The sequence below is a fragment of the Glandiceps talaboti genome, chromosome 21, assembly GCF_964340395.1.
Source record: "Glandiceps talaboti chromosome 21, keGlaTala1.1, whole genome shotgun sequence".
NCBI lineage: Eukaryota > Metazoa > Hemichordata > Enteropneusta > Spengelidae > Glandiceps > Glandiceps talaboti.
Window position 1 is genome coordinate 6,393,591 of NC_135569.1, and position 19,398 is coordinate 6,412,988.

The 19,398-nt window shown below is 34.5% G+C and overlaps 1 protein-coding gene across 1 annotated transcript in view; it reads left to right on the forward strand.

The window, feature by feature from the left end:
• The window catches only part of LOC144451183 (uncharacterized), a 36,932-nt gene extending 18,714 nt beyond the window's left edge, over positions 1 to 18,218 (forward strand). The window contains exons 3-6 of the mRNA XM_078141981.1: positions 1,383 to 1,749; positions 4,343 to 4,576; positions 9,238 to 9,507; positions 10,643 to 18,218. Of these exons, the coding sequence (XP_077998107.1) occupies positions 1,383 to 1,749; positions 4,343 to 4,576; positions 9,238 to 9,507; positions 10,643 to 10,959 (1,188 nt within the window). The 3' untranslated portion in view covers positions 10,960 to 18,218. The remainder of the gene's footprint in view (positions 1 to 1,382; positions 1,750 to 4,342; positions 4,577 to 9,237; positions 9,508 to 10,642) is intronic.
• Positions 18,219 to 19,398: the final 1,180 nt, after the last annotated feature.

Genomic DNA, 19,398 nt, shown 5'->3' on the forward strand with positions numbered 1-19,398 from the left:
CTCAAATGAAAATACTTAATAAAACCCACATTCCAGTATAATGTTAATGCCAATGTATGTCTCCTATAACATTACAATTGTCTTCTGGCATTGTTAGACATTACATAATAGAGTTTCCTGAACATTTTTTGATACGTATCATAAATTACGCCATCAGATCATTTATAAGTTATATCTTACATGTAATACCAGGTTTGAGTTCAGTCAATTGCAAGTGATGGTATGCTTCAGTAAGTAGAATACTGTGACTACCTTTTAATAGTATACAGTAATTATAACTACGGCTAAACACGTATAAACTCAGCTTGTGCCCCTTTAAGGCCCATGTTGATATGAGGTTGAAAACAAAATCCGATTCTTCAATTCCATATTCTTGGATTGTTACAATATTATTAGCAATTTACGAATTTAATCTGTTTACTGAACGCCCACTCCGAGTCGTGATCGAAAAAAAATACTGTAGCCCAATACCAGCATAGCGAAATGCAACGGATTGCTTTAACATTTTTTTTCATATAGCAATGAAAGCAGAGAATTTTTTTTAATGAATTGAAAAGTTACCTCTGAGAGAGGCAAATCAGTAGAGTTATTCAATGGCGTTATCACAATGCAGGGCATATTTTCCGCCGACGCATCAAAAACTTGATACTGTATGTGCGGTAGCATTGCTGTAATATCATAACTAGGCAAAGCCCATAAGCTCGTGCATGGGTAAATTCATTTGTGTGTAGATAGCACCCTCCCCGTGGAGAACGCGCATAGTATATAGAACACACATGCGTAGTCATTGCGCCGAAATGCACCCTTGGGTAAAACCACCAAAAAAATTGCATAGTATATAGGATGCACATGCTTACTAGTCATTGAGCCGCTGCACGAACTATTAAAAGAAAAGAGCAATTTAGAAAAATTAAAAGTGGGGAGTGGTTTTACGATGATGTTCAGTGTTCCCGAAAACATAGATAACGGTGCATATGTGACACGTCGATGATTTGCAAGCCACTGGCTATTTACGTGTACATTTGGATTACACTCCTTATGAGCTCCGTTCACTCCGACACATCCCCGTTCAAATTAGTTGGAACGAAGACGTGTCGGAGTGAACAGAACGCCCATATCCTGGGGATTCCAGAACTAGGACCACTTTAAAGCTCTTTGTCGTTAAGACCTGTTCTTTTATGTGCGACCCCCCTCCTAACTCCCAGACCGCCTTTCCTGGGCTTTCATCATGATCTAATTTCTAGAAAGACATTTTTGTTTGCCCACGCACCACTCCCATACTTTTTAGAAACACGGTGTATTATCATTCAATTCTCAGTGCTTCAACGATCTTTTTACAATGCATTTATATATACAATATATTTTGATTGTCTCTTCGATAGGTTCTTCATACCATACTGGTAGTTGGCGCCAACTCTAACGATCGTCGCACCTTCAAGTACGAAGATCCTGCAACAGGCCAGCGAAGGAAATGTGCCAAATGTCCGCCTGGCACCTTCGTTGAAGAGCCGTGCATCAACAGTGAAGAAGACACAACTTGTAAACCATGTCCTGAAGGCCACTTCTCACTGGCTTGGAACCATTATCGACAGTGTGCGCCGTGTCGCCAGTGTGCTGCCAGTCTTGTGACGACACCGTGTAGTGCAATGGAAGATACCGTCTGTAGCTGTGGGGAGGGATTATTTTGGCATGATCATACTTGTAAACCACACAAATCATGTCCAACTGGTAGAGGTGTGGTGATGAGAGGTAAGATACAAAGCAATGCATAGAAAAAGAAAGAGAGGAAGAAGTAAAACATATTTATAGGATATGACGTGTCTTACCACATTAGGGATAAATAGCTTATATAATAATTTTTGAACAATCAGATTTCCCTGGACTTACAATATCAATTTTTTGTTTTTTTCTACATTTCAAAAAAATATGAATTTTTTGTTTTCCTCTACATTTCAAAAAAGTTTTAAATACTACCATCTTAACTATCATTTCCTCTGACAGGCTTTTCCTTGACCATTATAACTGTCTTATTAGCACTCTCAAACTTACATGTATTATTTGTAGATGTTTACACTGCACTGGGAGTATAATGTTTTACTTAGGCAAGCAGACTATACATTTTGTTTTAGGATTAACTGTGTACTAATTAATGGCACATTGATTCAAACTGATAAGACAGTGATAACAGTAAGTAACAGGAAAAGACAGTCAGAGGAAAGGATAGCTATGATGGTACTTTTGGAAGCCTTATTTGAAATGTAGAGGAAAACAATGATATTAGAAATCAGGGAAGCCATGTAACTTAAAAGCTGTTTATCCCTCCAAGCCCCTGTGATCTTGTTGCATTTTGATAGTAGCCCATCTAAATAGCTTAGTCTGTTACTCTGCTGTGTTCTAGCTTATCGATGGCGTTGATCTGTGTGACTTTGATAGTTATTGCTCAGACCACTCAGACCACTAAGTTAGTGGTCTGTGGTCTGAGGTTATTGTAACTATCTGAGTTTTACAAGAGTTATCAGAAACACAGATCGGCGTCACAGACAGGCTTAGTCGGGCTTGGATACTGTAACAAGTACAACCAAATTTCAAATCCAGTGGTGTAGACTGGCTACCCTATGATTCAACACTTCGCTATCTTGAATAATCAAGGCATTATGACTGTGATACCTATCTCTCCATCCAGCCTTGAAGTAAAGTTATTGAAACTCATATAGCTTAGATCACCCTCAAACAGTTACAACCTATCATTTATACAGCAGCAAATTATTGACCAATCACCAGCGTTCCTTTTAGGTGCCGCCATCTTTAATCTACAGTAAACATAAAGGCACTCCACTCACAGTATTATGGTATTATGAGAAAAAGTTTTGTGAAATAACAAATAAATTAAATGGGCATAACAAACATAAAATGGGTAAATACAAGCTTAACATTGAACATGTAGCATAGAAAAACATGTAGTCGTAGAAGAATAGAACATTACACCGTTCAGCATATCAGCAGGTGAGTGGCTCACTGGTACTGTTGAATAGACTAAAGGACAGACACAAACAAAACTTTTGTGGTTGCATTCCATTAATCTACCTTCATTGTCAATGTCTCCTATGTTCTGTTTTGTAATTTGATTGTACTAGGTTAGCGATTGTATTTAAGAAAGGATGTGAAAAAAACCCAAATTTATTCGTAATGATGCTCTGTTACAAATGCTACCTAAAAATGCATAGACCAGGCTTCCTAGCCCGATAAATTATACATGTATGGTGACAAAGGTAGGAGACACATCAAGGACTTGTGCGATACTTCTTGTTCTATGCGTATAGTTCTGTGTCACATGTTTAGGCTTCTAATTACAAGTTTCATCTGATTCTGCTTGTTTTGTTTATTACAATCCTTTCATTATCGGTCTATTAATAATAACATAGATATGAACTCCTGTGACCCCATTGGGTATTGTGTTGTCGATGGCAGCCAATGAGGTTAACGGCTTTAAGGGGATCTAAGATATATGAATTTAAATGACTTTCCTTCAAGGCAGTTGATGGAGAGATCGATATCATAGTCATAACGTTTTGATTATTAAGGCTGCCGTATCTTACAGTGTGGTCTAAGTCAAACACACATCGTGGTAGATTTCTACCTCCCTCCTCCATTAGTGAAGGAAGAGCCTTCGACATCAACGGGCAGAAACAGAAGCCAACAGAGATCACAAACAAGGAATATGCTTACATACATAAATGGGGAATGCATAAATGAACAGGTGTTCTTATTATTAAATGATGAACAAAAGTTCATGTATCTAACATCTGGTTTGCAGAAGTTATTCATAACGATCTTTGATGATGCCATATTTTCTTAATTTATAGTCATAGAACTGTGTCTCTGTCAAAAATATGTGTGCATCACCCACGATCTATTTTATCTAGCAGTTGGGGATTATACTCAGATGAAGCAAAAAAACACGTTTTTTTCCCATAATCATTTCTTTTTTTAATTGCTAATTTTCGTGAGCAAAATTCCACACAATTTCAACTTTCATCATGATTTAGTAATACACGCCTTAAAGGATATATAACATGTTTATGCCACCCTATCAAAGAAATGTATGATGTCATGTATTCATGTAGGGTAACAGGTTGAACGACACAATATACCCAACAGCTTCCTAATACAAATGAAGTTTTGACACTGTTGTTTGAATTGTGTATCTTGCAACAGTTTTGCTGTAAGGTATTCTAAGATTAATAATAAACTGATAATAGAATTATATACACTAATACAGTGTGAATTGTCACTTGCTTGTAATAATCAATCATATATTGCAATTACAATTTTAACCCTACAGGTACTGCCACCTATAACACTTTATGTGAACGGTGTCCAGATGGTACATATTCAGATGTGGACTCACCCACACAGCCTTGCCTCAACTTCACCAACTGTCTTCTACTTGGAAGGGATATTATAAAAGAGGGAGATCGTTACAAAGACAACATTTGTAGTGATGTGGTTGCCAGGACAACAACACAGATTGTAACAACAAAGAAAACTACAGTTAGTCCTACAACTAAAAAACAAGGTAAAGTATTGCATAACTATTCTAGAAGCTGTTCGTTGACTCTTTCAACATCTAGGGAAATACGTTTTTTTAGAACTACTCTTAAATTACCACCGAGAGCTGTATTTATCTAGTCTAGTTCCTATACTGTATCATTATGATTTTCATCTCCACTCACAGTATAGTCAAAGTCGTTACTCTAGAAATCCTGAGATGCATGAGATGCAATTTAAAATTAAACCACAGCCACCCACACAGTCATTAACATCATGTCTTTGTTAATCAATCACAAAATTCTAACCAATAACACAGTCCACCATAAAGTTAGTGTTTAATTTTGTATCTTGTGTCTAGTTTGGGAATGATCTGTGGAGGGCAAAATGATCAGATTAATGGTATGTAATTTAGATCAAAGCAGGATTATGTCAAAATTTAATAGGGATCTTTCTGCAGGATTTCTAGTTGAAGTATTCTTCAAGGCACCGTGGTCCAATCATTGGGATAGAAATAATTTCTAAGAAATGCGATTTTGGTCAAAAGACAAAAACTCATAAGCTGGTAGGCTGATTTCCATGCAAGGTGATTAAAATTCAATGTGCTGAAATCTGCTAAATGCTTTATTTACCTCTATTTCCATCGTTTTTTGTCATTTGTTTTTGTTCCGAGTGAAGGCGGCGATCACTCGGAACAAAAACAAACGACACAAAACTATGGAAATAGAGGTAAATAAAGCATTTAGCCGCTTTCACCACATCAGATTTTAATCAGATTGATTTCCATGTTACATATTACAGTGTCTAGTTGGAGAACCTTCCATCTAGGAATACATGTACGTTCATAAATACTGATTAGTTTAATCATAATATGACAAAACCCCATGACACGTGAAGGCAAGTGTGGTGTACTCGGGGTATTTACACAAGTGCTTACACAGTGTGCCCTGCAGCTGTACGCTCACCAAATTTATAAGATGGTCGGCTGCTAGATCAATGTAAATCAATAGAAAATCTTAGCTGAAACATGGGCAGCATTGGTAAATCTGGCTACCAAGCATAGAAGTTTAACTTTCAAGTCTTGTATAATATGCGTGTATATGCGTAATCAATGTTTGTTAAGGGCAGGTAAAATCTACCCGAGTTCCCCTGTCATTTTACCAGGGTTCCCTACCAGTGTTTTTGTTAAGGGTGGTAAGTAGGTAGAATCTACCTGTCAGTGAGTTCCCCTGTCATTTTATGAGTATTCTCTACCAGTGTTTTTGTTAAGGGTGGTAATAAGCAGGTAAAATCTACCTGAGTTCCCAGTCATTTTACCAGACTAACTGGTTCTTTCCCAGTGTTTCTGTTTAAGGGTGGTAAGCAGGTAAAATCTACCTGAGTTCCCAGTCATTTTACCAGGGTTCCCCACCAATATTATAGTATAATGTATGGGAAACTTAGTCTGTAAGGTACACCATGACGGGGCACCCTCACTACACCAGTTTTTCATACAAATGTTGTAAAAATATGAGTCTATAAATAGTGCTAAGATGAAAAGTGCCTTACATCATAAAGTGAAATGAATCTTTTATAAATGAGTGATGGATTACTTCATTATATTTTTTCACTGGCAAAAAGCAGCCTTCGGCTACAACTACTGTTGCAGAATAAACTGAAAAGAATGGTGTACTTTCAAATTATGTGATGGAAAATCCATCAATTTCAATTAGGAGAAAGGAGGAAATGATCCATTTGCTCGAAATGAAGCATTTAAATTCCCTCCCGAATAAATCATGTAAACTGACAATAATATAAGATCGAATCTAGTTTACGTTTAGGAAGGCTCTTTTTATTTTATGTTTCACCTTAAAAAGGAAGGGTCGGTCAGTCAGTTTAATAAATACGTTAGTGGGGACATGTTGGTGAAGCTTTCAGTTCAATTCATAATCACACTTTTAACAGTCTAGATACCTTAGAAATAACAATGTGAAAATGAAACTATGAACCGTTAGTTTTATTGAATGTCTCAAATTTCAGAGATAAAATTAATAATTAAATCTTTGCCCAGATATGTATTTTAATAGGTAGCCGCCTTCTCACCATCAGATCTTTCTCTGATCTGTTCATAGAGGGCGTTTTCATTTTTTAACTCAAAGAACTAGAGGGTCAGTTAGATCATGAGAAACAGAAAAATGAAAACGGGTCCCCCTTAGGGATGATCGCACAATGTCGCACAAGCTCAACAAATGAACATCGTTTGTTTAGGTCAAAAACCACCTCCCCCTCCCCCTAAATGAATGTTCACAAGTGTGACATCAAATGTTCTTATATGTACACTATGATGAAAACTATAGCGGTCTGATCACACCACTACAATCGATGTACATGTAAAAAACATGATTGTAAACACATTAAAATACTACACGAAACTGAGCACCATATCTCACATTAGAAGTAAATTTTTACCAACTTATCAACATTTCAGTAGTAAATACAAAAGCTGTTTTCATTGAAGGAGTGAAAGTTTTCCGTCAAAATTTGGTTAGAAGTGTAAAAATGAAGTTCAGCAATCACATTGATGCCAGACCCCCCCCCCCCCCATCCCCCAATCGAACAAAAGTCACTTATTTAGCTTGTGTGACATTGTGCGATCATCCCTTAGGAAACGTGCATCAGAAACCTTACCTGTGTTGATGTCTGCAGATAATTCAACATGGATTCATTAATCATTTTCCAGTCATGCAAGTTGACTCTGTTCACTTGAGATATTCAACTGTGTCTTTACTTATATATGAGTTGTGTGTCCCATGTTGTACCAAAACAGTGTAAACTCAAAATAAATCATTGATTACTCAAATAAATCGCCAGCATGGAAAACTAAGCAATCCATATCAATTTGTATAATTTCAATATTATCTATAAAATATAGTCAAGTTATTGGTTTATTGATAGTTGATATGTTTATAACTTGAAGGTTGCAGCAGTTGTCCAGAAATGCTGCTGATCAGAACGTCATTTTATCAGTAGCAGACAATTAAAAATAATTATAAGTAATGTAAAATCGTAAAATGATTCTCCAGAATCGATTGTTTATGAAAATGGTATCATATCTTGGAGTGGCGTTTCCCTGTCGATTCACCTGTGTCCCCCACCCCAATATACATATAGTTATTTCATAAGATTCCATGAATAAGCATGGAAATAAATGATCACCAAAAGCAATATAAACATGGCAAAGCTTTGAATTAAGAGTTTTGCATTAATTAGATATTATTTGCAATACATGTACCTTGTTGCAGCCAAAGCAACTTATATAGGGTTTACAGAAGCACACAGGAGAAAAATACAAAGGGGTTCTGCAGTGGAAAGATATTGTTACATGTATGGTATACAGTTAATATGCCATTTAATTAAGACCATATCTGCACAGCTTATTTTCTGTTGCTGTAAAAGTACTGTGCTGAAGGTTGCAAACTAGCCGAGTTAGCAAAACATTAATTTTCTCAAAGTGCTGTCTAACTGTACCATTTGAGATGAGAAAACATGATTGATTTTGTCATCTTTCTTGTTTCATCAATGACTAACATGAAAACATAGAATGGAAAGCTAGATTACCAGTCAGCTAGCTCAGGAAAGGTCACCAGAAAAGGGAATACAAGAATTGTAATTGGACACAGATTATATATTATTTGCAATAGTTTGGTACGGATACAGACATAGTAACTGATATTATGCCCGAAAGGCTAACTGAAACATTTGATACTAATACTATTCCTACAATTGTTTTGTTTGAATATCTCACAAGCTGCAGTTAGAGGGTTTAGAATATATCAAACTGCATTTCACCTTTAGAACCTTGCAAAGAGCTTTCTTTTATCTTCTTCCCTACTTATGGTATGCACTAATAGATAAGATTAGATAAGATTACCCAAACCACTATGTCCAACAGGATTGTGCACTCAAACGGTAAGAATTCAAAATAAAACTAAACATTCAATGCTACTTATTCAGTATTTCAAGGTCATCAGCCCATGATACATTAATTAATTAAACAGTTTCTACAATAAATCGGAATGCTACATACTGTTCAAAGAAAAAATGACATTCTAGTATTTTTCAAGCAAAATACGATACAATAGAATGCAGTACAGCACAATAAGACAATAAAACAAAATACAACACAGCACAATATATACAGTACAATGCAATAAGACAATACAGTAAAATGCAATGTGATATAAGAAGACAATACAACAAAACACATCAATACAGCACAACACCATAAAAATATTTTGACCAAATGATGGAACATACCTTGAAGATTCATAATGAGTAAAAAATTAAAATGACCCAAATTCACCAATGAAACTGCATCTCACCCTTAAATGTCTGCTAATTTGGTAGTCTAGATACAATGTTTAGTAGTCTGTCTGTCCTGGACTACTGCTAATTTGGTAGTCTAGACACAATGTTTAAGTAGTCTATGTGTCCCGAACTACTGCTAATTTGGTAGTCTAGATACAATGTTTAAGTAGTCTATGTGTCCTGGACTACTGCTAATTTGGTAGTCTAGATATGATGTTTGGTAGACTATGTGTCCTCGACTAACTGCTAATTTTGAGCCCTAACTGTTATTAATAATAATATCCATCTGATTTCATTTACCTGATATTTATTTCTAAATTAAGTTTTGCATTTGTTTCACAGCCACCACAAGGGCCCACATCACTCAGAGACCAACCACAAATACAGTCACTCTGACACCAAAACTTCCCAAGGAACATCCGTTGATTCCACATAAATCTCCACCTCATCATCCCGACTTTAATGATGAAGGCTTTGGAGTTGAGAAAGAGGATTACTTTGAGGAGATAGAAAACATGGAACTGGAGTTGGAAATGGAACTTGGTAGGCCAGACAATGGTGGCAAGGAGCTAAATAAGAATCACAGATTAAGAAATCAACCTTCATCAAAAGGTAATTAAAAAGTGAATGAAGTAGATTAGATTAGGTTACATTAGATCAGATTAGATAAGGTTAGATCACATTAGGTTATATTAGATTTGATTATGGTAGATTAGATTTGATTAGATTAGATTTGATTATATTCAGTTTTAGGTATGAGATTTGATTTGATTAGATTTGATCAGGTTATATTAGATTTTATTAGATTAGATTTTATTAGATTAGATTAGATTAGGTTCGATTAGATTTGATTACATTAAACTAAATTACATTAGATTGGGTTAGATAAGGGCCAGTGGCCAGCAATAACAACCAGCTACTCATCAATGTTTTGTCGGTTGCATTTCCATTAATTTGTTTAAAAGATTCTTTGTTTCAACCAATAATTTCCTATTGTTGGGCAGATTCATGTGTCAAATCAACAAGCATAGAATCTAGACAAGGTTCTTACAATAAACGGTAGTCTGTTTACATCGCTATATGTGTTTTTTGCTTCACTGTCTCACTGATAGCTTGTAATGCTAGAAACTAAGCAAACAATTAATTTAGCCAGGCCCAAAATAGCAGTTATCAGCATGCCTGTGTGTAGATATTTATATAATATTCGCTATATGTAAATTGTGTTGCCCGTTTGCTCATCTCAACGAGGGCTCATTTACAAATGACTTCATTTGAATAGTCGATTCGGCTGACGTGCGTTATCACTCCCCATTGCGACCAATAAATTGTAGTGCATATAAATGGGTGATAGCACTTCCTTTAGATCAGTTATTCAAATCTAGTCATCATGTGATCAAGATAGTGTAAACATTGGAAGTCCCAAAACAATATGCTGCACATTCATGGAACTCTATCAATAAAACACTGCCTGTATCATCCCTGGACTGGTACATTTGTATGTAAATGAAAAAAAAAACTAGCTTAGCCTTTCACTGAGGCTATAATTAAACCAACTTCCATTCAATATCTTATCAATGTTGTATCAACACGTTGCGACAATAGTTTTAGTATATATCTATATAGTAAACCAAAGCCTCAATTACACTTTAGTACATGTAATATACCAGTACAATTGAATATGGTAAACCGTAAACCATTAGTAATGTGGTCAATGAATGTTTTTATTTTTCATGAATATTATTCATAGATCACAATATACACGAAGCTGGGTATGATGTACAAGAACTCAATACCTCTGAGCACCATGACACCAGTAATGGTTCAGGACTTGCAGCCGGAATACTTGGAGCTGGTTGCCTCTTCCTATTGGTACTAATAGCGGTACTGTACCAACGAAAGAAGCGATTGGAAGAGAAGCAAAAACTGAAGGAATTAAAACAGCAGCCACCAGAGTGGCAGAAGTTGAAGCAACAAGGAGTTAGTGAAGAGAATTTGACATTATTGAACAAAGGAAAACATCAACCATCTCATGATACAGTTGAAGAAGAAGGTGCTGCAAGATGAGGCTGCATTTTTTAAAAGTAATATACTTCTCTTTGGCAAGCCTTGAGAACAGTGGACCTAGTATGATACTGTGTACTTGAACAGCGTACTTCATGTTTTAGTGTACAAACTTTTGCTGTAGGTTGATGATCTTGAAATAATATGTAGAGGGAACGCATGTTGATCATCTCACTCTACACACTCTTCCTAGCAATATGCCCAACTATTTAGAATTCAAACCTTATTTCATATAGTATTGTCTCCACACATGTAACGATATTGTCCTAAATCTACCTCCATGGGTGAATAAAATCAGAAAATTCCTTGTATGTGATTGGCTGATCCTGTTTATTGATAGTAAGTCATTAATATTCATTGGACACAGCCAGTAGATTTAAAATCCAGAAACAATTTACATATGTTTATTAGCCCAACACTTAATTAATTAAAGTGAAATATTGAAGGCATATTATTTAGATTGTGTGGCGTGTGGTGACAACGTCAAACAGCAGACAAAAGTTCTCACCTGCATCTATTTCATGCTTGGAAATCTAACAAAATGAAAAATGCTGAGTGTTGATATTGTGTTTAGGAAACAATTTTTAATACACTACTGAGTCCACTGTAGTCAAGGTGATGTCATCAATTGTAATTTTTCTTCTAAAGTCACACTAGCTGTATCAGCTGACAGGATTAGTTACAAAGCAATCCATGATACCACGCCTTGAATTTCTCACTTTTGCATTACCAACATTTTACATCATACAGGAAATCTTTCTTTAATGCAGTTTTGTTCTACGTTATATATTTCTTTCGTTCGCCATGCAAAAACTTGTAATCGCCAAATGATACTCAGGCATCCAAAAATCACCAAAGTTTATTGAAATTATAATTCAAGGTCTGTACATGGAAATGAAAACAAACGTGTAGCACCATTTTTTATCTTGAGGCATTGACTTGCTAAGAAGTAGAACATTTATGTTTTGGGAAGCTGTCAACAAAGTTTTGGGTCACTTTACCTTGCTGACAAAAATATGTTTTAACAACAGCTTCCATGGAAGTTATTTCAAGAGGAAGTTTCCTTAAGAGTTTAACTACTTACTTTCCAGGTATAACTACGATTAACTAGTGTGGCTTTTAACTATCAATCTATACTATGCAGAATTATTGTTAGTATCTATTGTATTGTTAGGTTGTTTTTACAAAGGCATGTGCTATTTATTAGTCTAAAAACTAGTCATTTGCTTCTGAATCTTGTCATCATTTTCAATACCTAGGATGATCCAATATTTAACACATCTTTCTGTGCTGAATTTTAAATTACCACCAATTGTTTAAATCCAATTCATGCAATTAGAGCATTAATATAAACATGATGTTATCATGTCCACACATGACTTACTGGTACATTCAAACTGGAAGGTAGAGTTATGGCATAAACATGATTCACGTATCAGGAGTGTGTTTTAGGAAAGGTTAAGTTACCAACTACAACTTTCTGTCATTGTCCAATCGATTGCAACTGACATACTGTAGTAACAGAAGGTTGCGCTAAAAATTAGGCCATACTAGTTATTGGAAATGATTGCCAGATTTGAAAAGCAATGACCCGTCATCACGCTATTTATGTAGCAAGACTTAAAAAGAAAAATGCGATTGTATAGTTCACTATTCCACCTTCCAGATAATGGATTCTTAGAATAATTGATGTAATTTGTAAGGCATTATAGATTCAATTGCACCTTTTCCCACCTCCAATACGTTGTCAACTGTATACATTTCATCTATCTGTGAAACACTTTATACCTAAATGTGAATATCACATTAAAAAAAAAAACATCACCGGGGTGTATGTAGATATTAAAATGATGAAGCATTAAGTGTGGAGTATTCCTATCTCCGTAAAATTCCAAATTATTTCAAAACATGACATGATAATGTTATTATTGTTTCTACTTTTCATAATATTATTTAGCTTTAAGCTTTGCCTCGTATTGCAGCAACAGAATTAATCAGATGTCAGTGATTTCCTTCCAATTTTGCAAATGTTTTCAGTGGAAAAACCTAAACAATTCCATAAAAATTATTAAATATGCAACAATTTGTACAAGTTGTACAGTAATGCCTGACTGTTAATGACCGCTTGATAAAAATTGCTATCAAATAGATTTTGCCTACTATAACATGAATAAAAACACAAAAAAGATGTAGATATATACCCCTCGTCTGATTAGATGTACTTGAAGTTGCAGCAAGCATCAAAGCTTGAAAGTCTGACGACCGCAAAAACTTTAACATATAGCAAAATATACAATCTGCAAATTCATTAGGTCAGCAGAATAGATATATGCTTAAATAGTACCCTATCTGTGTTCATTGCACAAAATGTTACTTGTGCATTTAGATACACTATAGCAAACTTCTCAAATCAAATGTACATGACATTAAAAGATGTATTGCACAGTATATATACAATTCTCAAACTATTAAAAGACCTATAGCATTAATTACTTATGATTTATGTTTATACTTATTACGTTACTTCAGTTTTCATTGTGCAAAAATGTTACTTGCACATTTAAATATACTATAGCAAGCATCTACAATCAAAAATATATGACACCAAAAAAGTGTAATGTATATTAAGCAAACTATACTAAAAGGGCTACAGCATTGATATATACTAAAGGGCTACAGCATTGATATATACATGTACTAAAGGGCTACAGCATTGCTATATAAAGGGCTACGGCATTGATAAATACTAAAGGGCTACAGCATTGATATATACTAAAGCATTGATATATACTAAAGGGCTACAGCATTGCTTTATACTAAAGGGCTACAGCATTGCTATATAAAGGGCTACGGCATTGATATATACTAAAGGGCTACAGCATTGATATATACTAAAGGGCTACAGCATTGATATATACTAAAGGGCTACAGCATTGCTATATAAAGGGCTACAGCATTGCTTCATACTTGAATGTCATTTCAATTTTCACTGCACAAAACATTACTTGCACAAAGCCAAGGTATCGTATGATTTGTAATTGGCCATATATAGCATTTGCTTCTGCTCAGGTAAAATGTGTCAGACTGAGATTTTCCTACAAGGAAGGCCTATGTCTGACTGGTTATTAAGGGACCACCATCAAGAAGTGACTTGATTTGTCTCTTTGAAAATTAAGTCTTTCAATATTGCAAAGAAATCATAGCCCCAATTGGGATGTTTGTTCTTTTATTAAGGAACTTTAGTTTTGTAATATATATATATTGTTACGTAGTCTTCCATGCTTCGTACATTCATTTTCTTTAAGTGCTTTTTAAGGAACATTGAACACATGTGAATTGACCTTGTAATGCAACAGCACACTTTAAGTTCATATCGATATGAAACTTAATTTGTCTTGCATTCAAAATAACATAACCGTCACTTAAACCATTGAGAAAAATTCCTCGAATTTGCTTAGACCAAAAGCTGTTACTCCAAATTTGAAATGGAAAGTTGTTCCAAGTGTTCCTTATATGTACCCAATGTCACGTATACACACATAATGCCTCTGTCCTCCACTTGGTGGATTGTCATTTAAAAAAAAAATAAAAATGATAAATCACTACAATCTGTTTTGATATCATTTAGACATAAACTGTAGAAGCTTGAAACTACAGTTTTGTTATATCAAGAGATGGACAGTCTGAAAGGTTCAGCTGTTTGGCTGCTTAGGCCAAATGAAAAGAGTTGTTTGGTTCCAGTTACCAGACCCCACCTAGTATTTCATGCCGACCCTAAAGTCAATCTAAAAATTATTGTTTCTTAAAATTCTCAAATAAGAATTTAATCATATTTTTGTTTTTATATATTATACAATTAATATACTCAAGTAAATGTACTTTCCATAAACTAAGGACTTTTGTTTAATAATATTATGTGACTAAGTTATGTTATTTACAGACATAATTAATAACTATATCTTTGTAAATGATAATCTTGCTTCAAGGTAAGATAGCCCAGACACTTAACATTTGAGCTTGACAATACTTGTCAAGGCTCAAGACCTTGTAAACATACATGTAGTTGCATTGTTGCGACCATCTTTGAAATTAGTAGCCATCTTGGATTTCCAAATGTCCAATTTGGATGGATTGAAAGCATAATCCATAAGGATCAAGTCTCATGCTTGTATCACAGTTTGAATTATTCCACCAAAAACCTTCCTTTAATCTCCTCCACTATAGATATCTGTTCTGAATTTGAAAATGCCATTAAAGGCTGCACTGTATCCAATTTGTGATTCAAAATAAATCAATGATGTTATCACATCGCTATGCAACTTTGATTCGGAAGCAGCTGATGGAATTCAGTTGTAAAAATACTATCAGACTAATCGAAGAGTAATGAGTAACTGTTTGAACAAAATAGCCAATTTACTAGCCCGTACAACATATCTCGTCAGTCTGTCCTAATCTGATAGGACGACATGGCACGTCGTATTTCACAGCCTAGAGAAATACAAGAGTATGTCAGTATGTGATGAAATACCAACAAGACACCCAGCATTGTTACTGCAAGACAATTTGAATTTGCGCAACTAGAAGTTCTCACATAAGGCTTGGCATATTTGGGTGTAAAGCATGGCGACAAGCCGAGTCACTAAAGATGAGATGTGTAGTCTAAAGTAGTAGTTATGGCTTAGAATCTCTTTGTATTGCTCAATGAGATCCGAGGTGAAATTTCAAATCCAAATGAAACCCCCCACGCAGTCATTAACATCATGTCTTTTTTAATCAAGCACAGAATTCTGCCCATTGATAAGTTTGTGTTTAGGGGAGCAGTTACATATGGTACATTTGTCATATCATAACGCTAGTTTGCACCTTTTACATCATACTTACAGTTGGGTTTTGATCAATTGCATGAACAACTTCTGATTCATGATTTCTCATTCAGCTAAGACAGGGTGAAGAGTATATAGTTGTAAGACATCAGCTTTGTGTTTACATGCATGTACAAGGATTCTTGGTTGATTTGTCTGGGTCCACCTTGTTGCAGGAGGCATTTTGGTGCAAGAGTGAACATGGCTAATGCAACCAATTTATATTTCTACACATACTTCCTTTATAATCTATCACATGTATGTTTATATTGCCATTAACAGGACATAAGAATATATCGATATATGTAAACTTTATGAAAATATATATCGTATAATTTGCAAATCTGGTGTCAAGCTGGTGTTTCCTATAGCAACTAGAATAGTTTTTAAATTTGAGTGCAACCTGACCTATATATGTATATGATTTGTAATCTTAAAAAATGCTTGATTTTGAGTGTATCTATTCAGAAAATATACCTATTTTACGGATATTACCTTTCTTTTTTGTTGTGCAACTGAATCCTACCTAAACATTTAAAGAAGTTAATATTTAGATTTCAATCATTTTTATGTCAATATTTTTTATAAACCAGATGACTTATGTAGTAAAAACATAGTATATTATCAATCGTAGTTTTAAAAATATAAACATCAAGTTCACATCTAAAATCAGTGATTCATGTAAAAAAAGAAAAAAAAGAAGAGTACTTCAAAAATTGTGACAAATGTCTCTTTTAAAAATTTCAATGCAAATATGTACAGCTTTACTTTGATGTTATACCTTTTAATTGTGAGACAATTTCTAAGATGTTTATGTTCTTATTTATTATATTTTGCCTGTTGTATCTGAAGTCTAAGCTAATATTTTAATCATGTTTTATTAAATGTATTGATTTTAATTTAAGATATGGCTTTGTCTACTATTTGTTTACCAAGAATCTTCAAAAGAAAATTTTTTGAACTTTTCTGTCATAGATAACTATAGCAACAATTTTGTTATGCATTCTCTTCATTCTTTTATGGTATTTTATCTCAACTGTGATATGTTTATTTGTCTTTATTGTATAGTCAGGGCTAAATATTATTCAAGTATTTCATTGTCTTTTTCGCTTGGGCTAATTATCAACAGAATGTGAAACAGAATTTTAACTTGGGGCAGTAGACAACAAGGACAGAAAATACTGCAAGGAATTTGTGGCACCATGATACTGAAAGTTATAGAGACACTAGTCTACCTGTATTCTTGAAGGAATAATGCTGCTACTACACCCTTTGATCTGTTCTGTCTTTTTTGATTTTTTGAATTTTTGTTTGTCCTCCAAGTCTACAAATACTTTTTAGATCTGCTAGTTGCGAATGACATCAGATCCCTACACACAACCTGATTGGTCAAATACATGATTAGACATTTAAATTGTGCAATCAGGTCACATGATGAATCTACAGTTAGGATAGCTGAAATAGCATACTTAGTAGCATTGGTCCTTCAAGACTACAAGTGGGGTATAGAGACACACCCACTTGAGGAGTAAATATACTACATATACATAGCAAGAGAGAAGATTCCACATTTTTAACCACACGCCAGTTTAGATAATGGATTGAGACCAATTTCTGTCACAAAGCATGAGAAATTGTTGCAGGTTAAGCAACACGCTCATGAGGCATGAGGCCAAATGTCCTGAATAAAAGTGTCACTATCAATTCACATGGTGATGTACAAAACACATTCCACCATGATTATTTAATAGTTTTATTACATCAGATTTGTGAAAACACCGACAACTTTGAAAATCAATAAATTTTCCTCTAAAACCCGATAAAATGAAAAGAGAGAATCCATATTTTTGCCAAAGTTTGAAAGCACTCGATAATAGAGCTAGGGAAATCTAATTTGGAATATTTTCTCAGTTTCCCTTACACTGTGCCATAATTTAAGAGGGAACTTCTTGTAAATTGACTTGGGACTCGACCATTTGCCAACCTTAACAAAAACACACTACAAAGGGCATGGCCATTTTGTAAATATCTAAAACCAAGTTAGATTCTGTTTTTCAGAACATTAATTTAAAATTAATTTTTCTTTCTTTCAAACTGCATATTGCAATCTACTTAAATATACTTAAAAGTACTCTGCCGTAAGTGTTTTCTGATGTTTTGAAGAAAATTGATATTAATTTTGTTAGGTTCGCATTGCCAATTTTTGTCGGATGCATTTCTAAAAAGCAGTTATGGCAAGTATTTATTGTGTGTTATCATATCTAAGCTTTGATTTTTGGGTTGTTTTATTTGAAGTGAATGAAACATTTGATTACCTACATTGTATGAACAACTTTTTAATGTGGTTCAAATTACTGTAATTAAGAAATGGCAAATATTGTATAGTTTTAGAATAAAATTTTTGACGTTTATATATTATGAGCCTGTCTGTTGTGTTGTGTTGTATTGAGTGAATGTGATCTGTGTACCGTGGGGTTGTGATCAACGCTCGTCTGCCAAACAGACAAAGAGTGTAACAAAACAAACAAATAAACAAAAACAAACAAGACAACACATGTATTCTACTAGAAACTCCACGACAAAAATTGGTGTGTATTTTAATGGTAACATACATGAATATCTTATTTGGTCTATATGCAATTGGAACACTTCTAGATTGACTGACTTTTTATGTTCCTGTAAATTTACACTTTCTGCCATTTTAAGTGGAAGGTATGTGAAATCAGGGACACACTGCAAAGATAACAAATAGATTTAACATCAATGGTAGGGAGGGAGGTCTTGAATGATCCCCCAGAATTGGACAATAGTCAATGTTGCATTTTTATGTTATATGTATTTTACATGCAAGTTTATTAAGCCATCATCGAGGTCAGCAATAGAGAACTTGCAAACCCGCCATGTTGAATGTTGCATCATGGGAAATGTGATAATAAATACTAATCAAATAGTATTGTAGACAACATTGTTTTTAACCATAAATAATCAATTCATAGTCACCCTGACCATTGTGTAGGTTTATTTTATCGGTAGCTCCAGATTAGGTATTACGATAACCACAGATAATTCCATAGTCCTTTGCATCTGAGCATGCTCAGTCTGGATTGCAAGTTCCCTATTCAACCAGAGAAGACACAATTTACAAAGAAAGCAATCATGGGTGGTTAATAATGTAAATCAAACCAGTCGTTTGAGTAAATTTAATCCGATAGTCATTGAGTTATTTACAATGTTATATTGGCTTGATTAGTTCTCACTAGTTAAGCTGTGCTAATGAATATTAATCGACAATCGCCTTCAATATCAATATATTGATGAGTTTAGTAGATTTCAGTCTGCTATTATGTACATGTACAAGTTGTGTCTGTACAAATGTATGTATGTATGAATGTATGTGTACTATGTATACTATGTGTGTGTGTATGTGTACTGTGCATGTATATGTATGTATGTATGTGTGTACAATGAATTTTAGATCTGGCCAATGCCCCTTTAACACAGATACTGAATAGATACGCGATAAAATTGTGCTCTGGTTACGAGTAGATACATACGTATGTATGTACGTACGTACGTATGT